The sequence below is a fragment of the Phasianus colchicus genome, chromosome 1 (genome assembly GCF_987193195.1).
Source record: "Phasianus colchicus chromosome 1, bPhaCol1.hap1.1, whole genome shotgun sequence".
Classification (NCBI taxonomy): Eukaryota; Metazoa; Chordata; class Aves; order Galliformes; family Phasianidae; genus Phasianus; species Phasianus colchicus.
The window spans coordinates 37,139,029-37,154,312 of NC_143436.1; the positions used below are offsets into that span (position 1 = coordinate 37,139,029).

Sequence of the window (15,284 nt, forward strand, 5' to 3'; positions counted from 1 at the left end):
ATCATTTAATCAGGGTTTGAGAGCCAATCTCTTCTTTAATCAAACAGCAATTTTCACTGCTTGATTTTAAAATAGTAATTAGTAAGAAAATACATCAGCCTGATGGTGTTAACAGCATCTGCCTTGAGATTTTGGGTCAGATCTGCACATTGTGTAACACATCTTCACTGACTTGAACAGCACTTGAACACAAATGGTTCATCCTGGAGTTTATGTAATTTCTCTGGTTTGTTACAAAAGCATCCTGATATCTTTTACATAGAAAAGGCAGAATCGCTTGCAGCAACTGAAATAACATTGGAGAAGAGGAGCAGAAGATATGAAGTTGTTCCCTGACTGGAGAACTGGCAAGTGAAGCATTATCACCTATTGACTTTGCTGGCGGTTACCCCTACTAAAGCTTATAGTGCAGCTGAGTGCAGTTTTATCTCAGAAGAAAGAAACAGCATGATAAGTAACTACTTGAAATATCTTAGTCACACAGACGCTGTGTTTTGGTATTAGCCTCTAGCATTAAACATACGTAAGTCCATCAAACAATTGGACTTGACAGCCTGTTGGTGTCGTTTCTTTATCTGGAAGAAGTGTTTAGGTATTTTATGATTTTCTTTTTTTTTTTTTTCATTTGGGGAAGTGCTGTTGTACTGAAATGAAAGCATATTCTGTTCAGCTAATTTTCTGTTGGTTCCTTACTCAGGACAGAATGTAGAAAAAAACTCATACAATATGGATGTCCCTTAGAAGATAGAGCAGTCTGGTGATTCAAGTAGTCAATTAAATACAATAAACCCAGTTTCAATTATTCCATGGTCAGATTAGCACTTTCTATTAAATTTATATCCCTAAGAAAAAAAGAATAACATGACAAAAACAGAGCTCTCACAGACAGGAATAATGTTTAAGCAGAGAAGAGAAATGGAGAGTACCACCACAAAGGGAGAGAAAAGAGGCAGAAAAGCAAAGAAGAGCAGAACAGTTATTTTGTGAAACTTTGGAAACATTATGCTGTAAAACACCAAATCTAATGAATTTTAATACGTTCATAAGAATGAATGCAAAAGAGTTAATTTTAATTAGCAGGCTATATACAGTAACATGCTATTAACTTCACTTTATCATGTTGCCTTAGCTCATCTCACATTCCTGTCTCCTGTTAAATCCCCATGATTATTTTTAATTCTAGATTCTGTGCTGGTTGTATTTTGTATCCTCTATCTGTACAAATACCCAAGCTACTTATAACAATATCATACTGTTTTTAGATTTGATCTTCTTTCTTACTTCAAGTATGTATTTGTATCTCAAAGTGTAGGGAGAAACTTTCAAGCAGTAGTTACTTGCCATTTTTAAATTAACAAGCTTTTCAGCTACAAAAGCCAGAAGTGTATATTTACATATAAGGAAAAATTGTATATGAAATGTACATATTGCATGTATCACTGTTGTCATTGATTCAAGATGGCATTTTAAGTACGTAAATTCTAAACTCACAATACTGTCAATAACTAGATGAATATTAAATTAAAAAAAAAAACAACCTTAGAAGTGTGATGATTTTTTTTAATTTCAAGACCAAGAAAAAACAAAGGGCAACATTTAGAAAGCAGGAGTTTAAACATAGTATTTGGGCAAAGAGCTGTAGATTCATTACTTTCCAAAACGTGCCTGCTTCCTTCAGTTTCCAAATATAGAATTTCAAGTTTCTTTCTTTTTCACTTTCTAATTTGTCTGTAAAATTTAATGTTTACTAAGTAATTGCAGGAAAATGTTGGTTTCAAGTAACACATGAAGTTACACGTAACAGAAGTCTCTGAGCTGGAGTAGGAGTCAAAGTCAACATTATTCTTGTTATGGTTGCTACAGAATTCATAATTGGAGTCACTTTGTTCATGCCAGGCATTTAGAGCTGTTTTGCTTATCTTCCTCTTGTAAACTCCAACAGCAGCAGCATCTGTGGCTTTAAGCCAAGATGTGAGATCTGTGGATATGCCAGGACAGCATTCTGGCATGCCTCTCTAAACTGGCTCCAGTGCTTCTTAACTCAGGTATGGGAGCAATGAAGCTGAAGGATCTTCCGCAAACATGCCTCCTCTTTGCATTAGTGTGTGGGTTGTGATTCATCATGGTCACATGGCTGTACAGTCTCGCCAGTATAAGCCTGAGCTGTACGATTCCTGTAAGAGCCTCTGTCCCTCCACCAGAAATTCCAGTATCCAGTCTCTGCTACAGCTGGAAAACAAAAACTAAGCAATAAACTAAACAGAGCAATACTGCAGCTAAGGGCTATTTGAATAAACACATTCAAAAAACATACTGGAGTTGACTACCACTACACAGGCAGCTGCTAGTTCAGCCCCTAGACTACGTAGAGTTGGTAAAAAAAAAAAATCAGTTATTTAGGTTATGGCAGGAGAATCTAACCAGTGTATCACAGTTGTCCTTCAAAAGGTGTCCTGTTCTCATAAAACATCCCACAACAACTCAGCCCAGGATTTCAGATATATTTCTCAAATGGAGGTTAAAAGACAATTTTGGAGATAAGAATCATAGAATCATAGAATGGCTTAGGTTAGTAGGGACATTAAAGATCATCCAGTTCCAACCCTGTGCCGTGGGCAGGGCTGCCACCCAACAGATCAGGCTGCACAGGGTCCCCTCCAACCGGGCCTTGAATGCCTCCAAGGATCGGACATCCACAGCTTATCTGGGCAAACACTTCCAGTACCTCACTACTTTTTTGAGTAAAAAATGTATTCCTAACATCCAACCTAAATCTCCCCTCTTTTAGTTTAAAGCCATTCCCCCTTGTCCTATCACTATCAGACCATGTAAAAGGTCAGTCCCCCTCCCACTTATAAGCTCCCTTCAAGTACTGGAAGATGGAAGAGCAAATACACCAGAGTTAGTTCTGCTACATTAGTATTAACATTTCAATTTTTAAATATTGATATAAATATTTATCAAGTCATTTATCTGGTAAATTGCCAGGGTTACATGTTTCTTAAACACTGGAAAGGAAATAAATTCTTGATCATTTCTGTTAAATATGCCATGGTAACTAACAAGACCATTTAAACTACTTTTTATTATAAAGAACTCAAAATTGTACATAGATAATCTTCAGCAAGGCTGAATTTGTGCCTTTAGTTGAAACACTTTCCAGCTGTTGTTAAGACTGCTGTTTCAGGACACAAATCCTTCATTTGTCCCACATGAGACACATATCACACTAAATCATGCCAAGAGACTTACATTTAACTAATAAATCATAGTAGTAATTAATATTCAGAAATGAAAAGACACAGAACAGGTAAACGTTACTTCATAAGGCTCTTCATTTTGCATCTTTAAGAGGCATACAGTGTATCTGTTGGTAGACAGATTTTTAGAATGTTTAAACACTTCAAGTCTCAATTTCCCCATCATTTCATGGAAGTCTTGTATAAAATTAATTCAAACAGGGAGTCACAATTCCCCTAGCTCTAACGCAAAATGGAATTACAGCACCAGTAGCACAAACCACTTGATACAGATGCAACTGCTGTAAGCAGCTTTATGATGAAAGAACTGACACTGAAGAAATACTGTCTTTTTGTTTTCTCTGCAATGTAGCTATGATTTAAAGTCAGAATGTGATGATTCAAGTGCATTTTACTAGCTGCAAGAAAGGAGGAAAGACTCCTACAAGTACAGCAAGACCACCACTGCAGTAACTCTGGCCCTTCAGAAAGTTGACACAACTCTGCTATCCTGTAATGAGGTTTGAAGTGATTATTTTTTGTGTCTGGGCATATTTAGTACCTTGACAGATTAAAAAAATACTACCAAGAAATTAAAGCTTGGATGACATTTTGAAAGCAGTAGGTCACTGAGGTTGTAGACAAAGAAATTAAAAGTGTGAAGACAGAATTGCAATCTAAGCAAAGAAAGACTATATTGAGAAAGCATTCGTAGCTGAGAATTTGCTCTATCAAACAGTGCTATTGTGTTCTTTCCATTTGTTGTAGTTTCCATAGAAAGAAACAAGAGGCAGTGCTATCAGTGACCTATGTGCTTTGAGTTTTAAGGGGATAAGGGTTAGTGAGAGTGATATCAGGAGGAACATAAAGACAGGAATCAGTCATGAATCCCAAACATACCACCACACATGACACTATAAATTCATTACCCTGCTTCTTGATCTCCTTTTTCCTCCAACTAGCTTCATAAACCGATTGTACTGCTCTTCTTGATTTGAGAGGTCTCTGATTTTTCTGATCTCTTCTTCTCTCTTTCTTCTCTCCTCCTCCTCTTCTTGTTTCCTCTGGTCTTCCTCTTTCTGTCGCCTATCTTGTTCCTTTTGTTGCTGTATCTTCTTTGATGTCTTTGTCTGTTGTTTCCTCAAAGTTTGCTTGCCTTTAAGTAAAAAGATATGCAATTAACTCTACTTTAACTAAATAGTTTTCCAAGTTCTAGAACCTTGAGGAGCTCTGAGTAGATGAAGACCGTTCCAGAAGAATGAATGGCTCAGAATTCACTGTTTCACAAAACATACTATGTCTTTTTTCAGAGCGTCTGTTGTAGTTTCCAATTTCAGTAACATTAACTTATTACCTGTAGAACTTGTCTTTTTTGTTGAATGTGCTTTTGCACTGGCTTTGACCTTCTGTGTTACAGTTTTCGTTTTTGTTAATTTTTCCTTGCTTTCCTTCATCACCTGTTGCTCTTTTTGTTGCCATTTTTTACTAGCAGACTGAAGTGCAAGAAGCCTAAGCTGCAATTCAGACATCTCCTCCTCCTCATCAAGCAGTTTCTTGAAGGAAAAAAAAAAAAGGATGAGACAAAGTCAAGAAGTGTCACTTAAGTCATTGAGTAAGTGAATATGTTTTTTGAAAGTCTTTTAAAAGTTTGTCTCTACATTTCTTATGAGAAGATTAAAATACTGCTCTAATGGTGAAGTGCTGTTCTCATAGAATCAACCACTTCTATCACTGAAATGTTTCTGGACTACAGTTTGGAAAAAATCATAATACCGTAAAGCAATGATTCCTTATTTACAGGGGACTACTTTCTTACCTTTTCGGAGATTACATCTGAACTGCTAGGTTTCCGTACTGATGTTTGTTCTTTGTCTTCTGCACCTTTCAAAAGAAAATGGTTTTGAGCAAGTCGCTTCTCATGAAACAACAGAACTATATTAAATACAGAAATGAATCTACACAAACACTATATAAATATCAATGGTACACTACACTACATAAAACAGAATTAAGTAATTTTAAGCATATGTGCACATTAAAAACATTAATGGTGTATCTGATGAAGTCTGCATCATCAAGAAGGCATAAATCTAAGGCAAGATTTGACTCTTCAAATAGTCCTCTGGCTGTACTTCCCCAAGAAGCAGAGCAGAACAGATCAAGAAACAAGACAAGAACAAGGCTTCTCGCCATCCACAACCAGCATCTTGCATCAGTTACTGCTCTGAGCATCTCAGATTCAACTGGCAGATATTTTGAGTAACGGGTCAGTTGTTTGCAGAGTGAAATAAAGGCTCAATGCTGCAGAAAGAATGTACTTGGTTCATTCACCAAATATAAAATTATCCTATGAAAGTGAAAAGCAAATAGTAATGCTTTTCCCATAATTATATCGGCAAATCAATTTGTTAAACTGCCCAAAAGCCATGAATCTGTTTATTATGTTTTACATATTTACATACAGCATATACAGTGCTATATCATTTATGAAATCTAACTGATTCCAATTAACACAATCAATAGTATTATTATATATACAAATCAATAGTATATTTAACATTGTAATGTATACTTATAATGGAAAACATACACAAGTATGAACAAATAGAAGCTTTGCAACCCTCTCCTGTATCAGCCTTTCTTCAAAAAGGCTCCTCACCAAGAAAGTTGCATCAGTGGAAAGACTGCAATCAGCACAGCTTTCATTCTTCTCAGTATTTTATGAAAAGTCACAGAGAGGTTGCTTGAAATATACTAACAGCTTATACTTAAATAAAAACAGTGCACAGAAAATGTTTGGACATGCATGTATTATTTTTTTTTTTTTTAAACACACACATGAGCGAGAAAAATAATTATTTAATGCCCATCTGCATTCTAAAAAAAAAAAGTTACTACATTAAGCAAAGTTCTCAGCAACTCAGTCCACAGGGTGGAAGTGAGGAGATGCAGATAAGGACATGGTATGTAAACTAGAAGAGGAAGACACAGGCAGAATGACCAATGAGAAGCAAGAGGAGAGCAAGAACACTGTAAAGCCTCTGTCAATGCAGTGGACTTGAACTACAAATAATTAGTTCTAGAATACATAAGCTTTACTCAGTTTTAAGACAAATTCTTCAACTCTAGAAGACCAGGACATCCAAGAAACCAGTTCGTGAAAAATGAACATTGCTGATGTCTTAATATATGCATAATCAAGTAGCATGCATTTATTTGACACTCATTAATTTGCAATAATTAAAATCCAGATTTTTCCTACGTTGGAAACATGTATTACATTGCCATAAAGGCCTCCTTCTTGTGCATTCTGCCTGCTTTCATATCATCTTTGTCATACATTTAACTGAGTGGTTTGCAAAAATCCAGATGTTTTTAGTACACATATTACAATATATATTTCCCCTATCATATGACCAGGTACCTTCTTTCTCACTGTTTCTGAACTTTGAAGGCAGATTTTCTTGCAGACTATTGCTTTTGAAATAGGTCTTTTATTCCTGCCTTGCAACTTTCTCCTGCAAGCTACCATTTTCCCTCTTCGTATGGTCAAAATCAATTGCCCCTGCTCCTCCACATCTCCCATTAAAAATTATGTTCTTTACTCAAGAATGTCAGAATTTTTGTTTAATTAATGGGAAAAACACAAGGAGAAAAATACCTAGGATGGTTTATCTAGTAATCATCAGTTTTCTCTAGCTCTTCACGGATCTTAATTTTAAAAAATATCTCCCTTCTCAATTCTCATACTGAAGTCACACATGAATTAATCATTCTGACTTTGAGTGTTCTAGTCCTACCTTTTTTCATGTTCTTACAAATCACTCACGTGTATCCTTAGTCCATTCATTTAGCAATTTGTCTCTTCCCACTCAAATTGATAGTTTATGCACACTGACAAATTAGCTACCATAAGATGCCAAGTGGCATCCATTAGCACATCCTCCAACACAGTAAGCATCATGTAGATAGAGGCTCAAATTAAGAAATTTAAGCTAACTACCTCAGTTTGCTCATCTTAAAAACAACTTCAAGGACATTTACCAGAAGGTCTTTATCTGTCAAAGAGATAAATAAAACAACACACCACAACCATGCTTCCAAGCAATTTTGATGAATTACACAGAAGAGGAAGGCAATACAGCAAGACTTACTATAACACTTAAAACTAAAATACTAGTTTCAATTACAATGTTATTTAGTACATTACTTTCGAACACTTAACAAATATGATAGATTAAGGCATGCAAAAAGAACTACAACAAAACAAATGAGCTACAAGAACTTTACAGGTATTTACCTTGAGTGGATTCTGTGACTTCAGATTTCTGCGATGACTGCTTTGTTCCTTCTTTGACTTTTTTTAACCTGCTCCTCTCAGCTGGAGTGGGCAGTTTTTGTCTGAGAGGTTTCAGTTCAAATGCCTGAAAGGCCATAACCGGATTTTTCTCCTCAGGAGAAGCTTCTTTTATAGCATCTGTTTTAATACTGTCATTTTCTACAGTTACTTGGTCCTCAGTGTCCGCTGTTTTACTATCATCTTGTTGTTCATTTTCTTCCCTGTTGCTCAGAGCCAATCTTTCATCTTTATTAATGTACTCAAGCTCCAACTGTATCTGCTTATACTTCAAAAGCAGATCCTCAAAACTTTCTTCCACAGAGTTTTCACTTTTAGAAGAATAGTTCTGTTTTCTAGATGGAGACCTTCCAAAAGTTTTGGCTGAATTACCAGTTAAGAAAAGAGCATGTATAACATTCCCGTAGCAAAGATAAGACCGATGACTAACAGAACTTAAATTGATTTAGTTTTGTCTTAAGGATAGCTTGAAAAATATCATCTATAAATAATAGCAGCACATAAAAGATACATCAGTGCCAGATATGGACAGCTAAAATAAACACTTTTCTCATATTGTCAACTTAAAAGAATATCCTAAAATTCCTGAGACGCCTTCTCTATCTTGGGATAACTGCTGTAATGATAAGAAGAGAGCAAGCTGAACTCCCAGAGGTCCTAACTCTAGTCCTGGCTGCCCAGCTGATCATCTGAAAAAGATGAGTTTAATTCATTCTCATTGATTTCATCCTTTCATAAATGCTAACATCTAGCCACAGCACAATTAAAGACTGCAGAAACCGTAGCTCAACAAGTGAGGTAAGGCATCACATAGCCAACGGCTGTGGGGAAGAAAAAATGTTGGTGAAAGAATTGCAATCAAAACACTTAAGAGAGGATTTGGAAGTATTAATTAGTCAGAAAACATTGTTAAGAAAATTTGTATCTGCTGGGAATAGGTAGTCAAGCTGTTCAGGGCAGGCAGTGGAAACATTCTTAGTGAGAGCCTCATCATGAAAATGTGTTCTGCACACAGCTACCCTTCACAGAATATCCCAAGTTGGACAAAGACCCATAAGGATCATTGAGTTTAACTCCTGCTTCTCCTACCTTAAAAATCTCTCTCTTGAAGTTGAAAGCTAAACAATCTACTAAAATAATTACCACCAGGAAAAAAAAACAATATAGGATAGTGAGTCAAGTTTGACTCATTGAACTCATAATATCAGCACTAACTCAAAGTAAGTTATGAGAAATCCTCCTTCCAACATGGTGTCAATATTTTGAGTAAAACTAAAAGCTAAAATAGGTAACACCTATCTAAAAAGTCCCAAGTAGAGAAGAAAGCAACTTAGTTTTCAGCTCATAGAACACATCAACAACTTGGATATTTCACTATTTTAAGACTAAAGATTCTTGCTGTTTATCCTACATAAACAAATCTGTATAATAAAACATCTCCTGCTCTAACAATGCTCTCCTAAGTGTCAGCACATAAGATAAAAATACATTAAATCCACAAGGCAATCAAAAACTGGAGGAGTTTTACAAATATATTGGAAATACATCCAAAATAGAAAAGCTGTGTGAAAAATAGCCACAAATTACCTAAGAATTCTGTCAAACTCACAGGTTTCTGCTTCTAACAAAACATTTGTAATTTCATGAGTGACAGGAAAATCTGAAGCTGATTAACTTAACACAACTAATAAAAATAAATCTAAAAATTATTTGATAACTTCAATACTGAAACAGTTTCTGGAGACATCTGGAGTTGGGTAACAAGACAAAGTTCTGAAAAGTTTTTTTAAGCTTGGATTAATGAAGTCGCTACAGCTCTCAAAAAGGTACTCAAGGTGTTTGTTGTGGTTTTGGCTTTTAGCTGTGATAGTTAATTTTCTTCAGTCACTGCTATCATGTTTATTTTGGATTTAGGATGAAATCAGTGGTGATAACACACTGATGTTTTTGTTGCTGCTGAGCAGTGCTTATACAGACAAGGATCTTCCAGTTTCTCAAGCTGTTCTGCCAGAAGCTGGGAGAGGACAGAACCTAGGTCAGCCTTAAGTCCTAGCATGGCCAAAGGGTAGCTTTGTGCTACCTGGCATTGTGCTCAGCAATATAAGTAGGGGGAAAGAGCCAGGGTTAGGGGAGAGCTACTGCAGCTCCAGAGCTAGCTAGGCATCAGCCAGTGACAAGCAATCGCATTTTGCACCACTTCCTTTTGTATTTTTATTTTTCCTCTCCCATTTCTCTCTAAGTTTATTAAACTATCTCAACCTTCAAGTTTTTGCCTTTTTACCTCTCAGTTCTCTCAGTCATCCCATTGGGTCACATGGTACTTTGCTGCCCGCAAAGTTAAACCACAACAGTGTTTTGTAGATGTAGGTTTGCTGGGTTTTTTTTCTTATATAGCTCTAGATACAGAGTGCAAGAGTAGATGAGTGCCATTAGAGGCAGACAGGAGTGCATTAGAACAACAGTTCTTCTATCAACACTGGAGAGCCAACAAACTACAACCAACAAGAGATCAACTGATGAGGAAAAAAAATGTGAAAAGGGAAGAGGTCAAAATTCAACAGCAAACTAAGTCACACTATGGCTCCATGTTTCAGACCCAGAACTCTACGAATCTCTACATAAGAATTTCTACAGAAGACTCATTCAACAGCTCCACATTAAAGTTGCTAGGAATTAAAAAGATAAACCTATTAAAAGCTAATATCCAAAGAAAAATAATTCTTTAACTATAAGTGACTTACTCCTATTCATTTATATTTCCACTCCTACAGAGTGCACACAAAGTAACAGTTACATGAGTAAAGAAAAAAAGCCCTAGTTTGTTAGCTGACCTTCACATTTCTCACTTGTCCTGTGAAATTCCAAATATCACCCCATGCAGTGAACCTCCTCGTACCAGTTCATGTGAGCGTTTCATCTGAAGTCACTTGCTAATTGCACCCCTCCTCCATTCACATCAGCAATATGGAAGTACCTCTATATGTAGGGATACTGTAATACCAACTCATTTGGATAGCAAAGACATGAAAAAAACATAATTTATATTTTAGAGAGAAAATCATGGGCCTTTCTTAATTAATCCATTAGAACCAAATGTGACTGAAGGGGCAATAGCATTAGAAAAGCATCTGTAATACTTAAACAGAAGAGTGCATCTTACATATCAGCAATAAAAGACTTCATTCATTTCCTTGCTCACTTGGTTTGAAAACTGAATTATCAGTTTCTGACATGATTTCTTGAAGTGTCTAAGACGACTGTATCTGCATCAAGCACTTTAAGGGCATTTGAGAATGACTAACATATCTGCCCCTGCAAATTACACAGAAAGTAACTATTTTCTTGTACTTTGAGCAACACTGCAAATTAAGAGCTATAGCATCTATTTTCAGCACTGGCACTGTTGTACTGTGCAACCTTGGGCAAATCACATCTTCATTCCCTGCCTCCAAGATAAAAAACAATCCTTGAATGAAGAGTGATGAAGGTTTCAGGAACGCTCTTAACATCACCAGATGAGATTAAGAGCAGCTCTTTATCACTAATTTACATATTCTCTCTGCATACCAAAAAAGAACAGTTGACACAGATACATAATCTTGGCTCCAAAGTAGCACAGGGAACCAATGAGTAGCTTTCAAAGCCTTAAGTCCTAGCACAAGTAGGAGAAAAAAAAAATGCTTGTTCTTTGGGACTAGCAGCACAACCAAAAAACAAGTCACATCTTTCAACTATGGCTACAGCTGTCAACAAAGCAGCATAAGATTCCGGAAAGCACCTTTTAACCACTAATTCTTTTGCTCAAGTTTTGCTGGGTGGTTTGTTTGTTTGTTTTTAGTATCTGTGTTCTCAGGCAACTATGCAGCTGTATCAAGTCTCAGTGCCATGCTGTCCCAAAGTCTGTTCACCACTGCTCCCCATGCTGGCATCAAAACTGTTTTTTTTCCTATAGTGGTTCTGGAAAATGAGAAGAGCTTTTTCTACTGCTTTTGCTATTTCTGCTCTTAACGGGAGAAAACTTTAAAACTGATGGAAATCACCTCACCAAACTTATCCAAGAGCAACTGGTAGAGAACATCTTCAAGAAACACTGGGTGTGGCTTTACACAGAAACAGGGCATTCCATGTTACCCGAACTCCCACGTAACACACTTCCTGTGTACAGAGCCCCAAGTTACATTTAATGTGAGTTTGGCTTTAGCTACACATAACCTCTGAAGGGCTGCAAGTGAAAATGAAAGAAGGGCAGATCCTTCATTGCCCAATAAGGGAAATTAACAAGCTCGGCGCTTTAGTTTTACAACTAGGACACTTCAATCATACACTGTCTCACTGACGCCGCATCCTAAGGCTCACTTGGGGCTAGCACAGCAGCACCTCGAACCCAACAGAGCAGGGCTTTGTTTCAGGCTACGCTTTTCTCTATCCCTGCTCGGGCCGGGCAGGCTGCAGCTCCGTCCCAGCGGGAGCCCGGCTGTCCGCAGCCCCTGGCGGCGGGAGGCAGAGCCCAAGGAGCCGCGTCCTTCCCCGCGCCCTGGGCCACGTAGCACGGCGCTGACACAGCGGGCCCACCCGGCAGCTCGGGCCGCCACCGCCCGGCCGAAGGAAGGATACATTTCCGAGGCGAGGGCTCTCTCCAGCCTTGGCCGCCGCTGAAGCCAGCGCAGCCTCCCCCTCCGGGCGGCCTTCCCGGCGGGTTGCCGCCCCTCTCGCCGCCGCCCCGGCTCCTACCCCAGCGCCATCCGCCCCGGTAGGGCCGGCCTCGGAAGCGGAATCGGTCCAGGGCGTTGTGGCTGCGCTCCCAGAAGGAGAGCCGGGGACCCGTCTCCGAGTGCGGGCCCGACGGCATCCGCGGCGCGGGCAGAGGCGGCGGGTGGGAGCGGAACGAGTCCTTCGGCCGGTAACCGCCGTGGCCGTGCAGGTGGCCCATCTCGGGCGGGGGCTGGTGCCGCGACCGCGGGAAGCGCCGAGAGGACGAGAGGGAGATGCCGCCGCGGAGGCCGGGAGGCGGCCTGCGCCTCGAGTAGGGCCTGTTGCCCGCCAGGCCGCCGCCGGGCTCGGAGCCGCCGCCGCCGCACGGCCCGGAGCCGTTGTTGTCATCGTCGCTGATCTCGCCGTCTTCCAGCTCTCCCTCTTCCTTAGGGGAAAGCCCGCTAGAATCCAGCGCTGCCTCCGCGGGTGCGGCCTCCGCGGCCGCCATGGAGCCCAAGCCAACGGCGAGGCGCAGCGAGAGCAGCGCGGCCGGTTTCGCTTCCTGCGCACGGCAGCCACACGCCTCGCCCCCTCCCCAGCCGCCCACCCTGCGCGGCCCCGACCCGCGCGGAGCTCTCGCGAGACCACGCCCTGTCCCCGCTGCCCCGTTACGCAACTACAAAAAGAACGCGAGGGCTGTAAACGGCTCCCCGAGCGCGAGGCACCCTGGGTAATGTAGTTCCCAGCTCGGGACGGGGCCGAGAGGGGCGGGGAAGACCTCTGGCTCAACCAATAGCGGGCCGGTGGGAGTGCGGGCGCCAATAGAAACTCGAGCCGCCATGTCGGTGGAGGAGGCCGCCATCTTGTTGAGGGGAAGCGTGCTGCCTGGAAAAGGAGGGCGGTGGAACAGTTGTGAGCAGCTGCGTGGTCCGTGTGGTGATTGCGCGTATGTTTCTGAATCTTAGAGAAGAATCTTAGAGAAGACTGACGCTTTTCAGTGTTTTTCTTTTTCCCAAGAGTGAATGGTTATTTTTTTTTTCAGTTAATAACGTGCTACATGAGTGCCATAAAAAATAAACTGATCAAATCTCCTTGTTTCTATATATTTTTTTCTTTTTCTTTCTTTCTCTATGTATCATTTTGATACAGCACAAGAAATGGATGATGCCTATGTGCTGTGAAGCCCAAAGCTATGTGCTCAAGGCCCTTTGCGCACCCATCCTCTTCTTTTGACCCAAGGGGACAAATGCATGACTAAGAGCAGGTGCTCTTTCAGTGATGTGGCTTATTACAAATTCAGAGTAATAGAATCTGTATATCGCGTCCTAAATCTCTCCAACACCTTTTATCTAAAGCAGTGCTGAATCTATTAAAATAGTTTCAAAAAAGAATGATGAAAAAGGTTTTTGTTTTTTTTGGTTTTTTTTTTTGGCAATCGTCCATCATAACACAGTGATGTGCTTTTCGTGTCAATTTTATTCAGGTGGATGCAACCCCTAGAAATCATGATAAACTGTTGAGTCACCCTGTTTTAGATAACCCGTGCTCAACAGGTCTACAAAGGGCTGGTAGATGAGTGCAAGACCTACTTTCTGAAGCAGCTGCTGAAAGCCAGGAAGAGCTTCTAAAACATTGTTAGCTTCCCCCGTCTGTGCCTGAAATCCAATCAGCTGCGGTTACAAATGTTTCAATATCACCAGCTCTAGTGTTGCAAAGGGCAGAAATTTCCCTCCCAAGAGCTATTTGTTTATTTGGGCATCCCAGAGCTTTGCATGTACGTGGTTTCCATTTCCTTTGTATACAGACAGCAAACTCTGTTTCTAAGTGTTTTCACACAGCAGTAGATACCAATTTCAGCATTTTGCAGAGGGGAAGAGAAGTGCTTACAAAACTGTAAGGAATTGGCAGAGAAGTAGTAGCTCAATGGGAAGTTAACCCCATGTGGTGTTCCCACTCCATTCAATACTGCTGTTTGTTTGCCCAGAACTCATCCAACAAGTGAGCTGAATTTATTCAGTGCCAGTATGTGATCTGCATTGTAAATTTCTATCTGAGGTATTTGACTATCTGAAAAAGAAGATTCCTGAAAATCTTCTAGTGTTTTTTAATGTCATTTGGTATTATATGATCGCACTGTATTGTGTAGTATGATACTCTATTTCAGTTACATGATATTGTCTCCTTTTTCCTCCATTATAGGGTTATGAGGCAAGCAATTTTATTTCTGAATTTCCAGGAAGATTATTCTTCCACTGTATTCATCATTATTAATAAACTGATTAATTGATAATGTTCTCTACTATAAAGGGAATAAAATGGCATGAGGAAAAAGAACATGTTGATCTGATATGTCTACATATCCTGACAGCAGGACAAGGGGAAATGGTTTTAAGCTGAGGGAAGGGAGATATAGGTTGGATGTCAGGGGGAAATTCTTTACGGAGAGAGTGGTGAGGTACTGGAACAGGCTGCCCAGGGAGGTTGTGGATGCCCCGTCCCTGGAGGTGTTCAAAGCCAGATTGGATGGGGCCCTGGGCAGTCTGGTCTAGCATGAGGTGGAATGGTGGTGGCCCTGCATGTGGCAGGGGGGTTGGAGATTCATGATCCTTGAGGTCCCTTCCAACCCTGGCAATTCTGTGATTCTGTGATTCTGTGATATCTACATATTTATACAAGAGCACACAAACATTTGAAAACTGCCTTTCAAAAATAAAGCATTTAAGAATCTTTCACATTTATACCATAGGTAATAGATCAAGAATTTCTGTGAGGTTTTGTTGCAGTTTGTAAATGTAAGATGAAATCCAAAATAAATAAATTTTCTCTTTGATGTATTTGACTTCATACACTCGAAGGATATCTATTATAGCTGCTGGAGCACAATTTTTGTTTTAAATACTGAACATATTTTCAATAAAGTCAAATGGAACAATTTAAAATATCAGAAAGCATATGTCTTAGTATAGAACATGGAATTTGATTTTTCCTTTATCATA

At 39.7% G+C, this 15,284-nt stretch overlaps 1 protein-coding gene across 1 annotated transcript; it reads right to left on the reverse strand.

Annotated features, from left to right (window-relative positions):
• Positions 1-3,019: 3,019 nt before the first annotated feature.
• On the reverse strand, positions 3,020-13,129 carry LOC149919508 (zinc finger C3H1 domain-containing protein-like). Its single transcript, XM_090136696.1, has 6 exons — positions 13,079-13,129; positions 12,211-12,964; positions 7,540-7,959; positions 5,056-5,120; positions 4,594-4,792; positions 3,020-4,395 (listed from the first exon to the last, which is right to left on the reverse strand). Exons 1-6 carry the CDS (start codon positions 13,127-13,129, stop codon positions 4,154-4,156), a joined length of 1,731 nt encoding a protein of 576 aa, XP_089992822.1. The 3' UTR covers positions 3,020-4,153.
• Positions 13,130-15,284: the final 2,155 nt, after the last annotated feature.

Coding starts and splice junctions, on each gene's coding strand:
- LOC149919508 (XM_090136696.1), bottom strand. CDS start 13,129: ATGGCGGCTCGAGTTTCTATTGGCGCCCGCACTCCCACCGGCCCGCTA. Junction 7,960..12,210: donor AGAGCCCTCGCCTCGGAAAT/GTATCCTTCCTT, acceptor CTGGTAATTCAG/CCAAAACTTTTGGAAGGTCT. Junction 5,121..7,539: donor AGTCACAGAATCCACTCAAG/GTAAATACCTGT, acceptor TTCTTTTGAAAG/GTGCAGAAGACAAAGAACAA.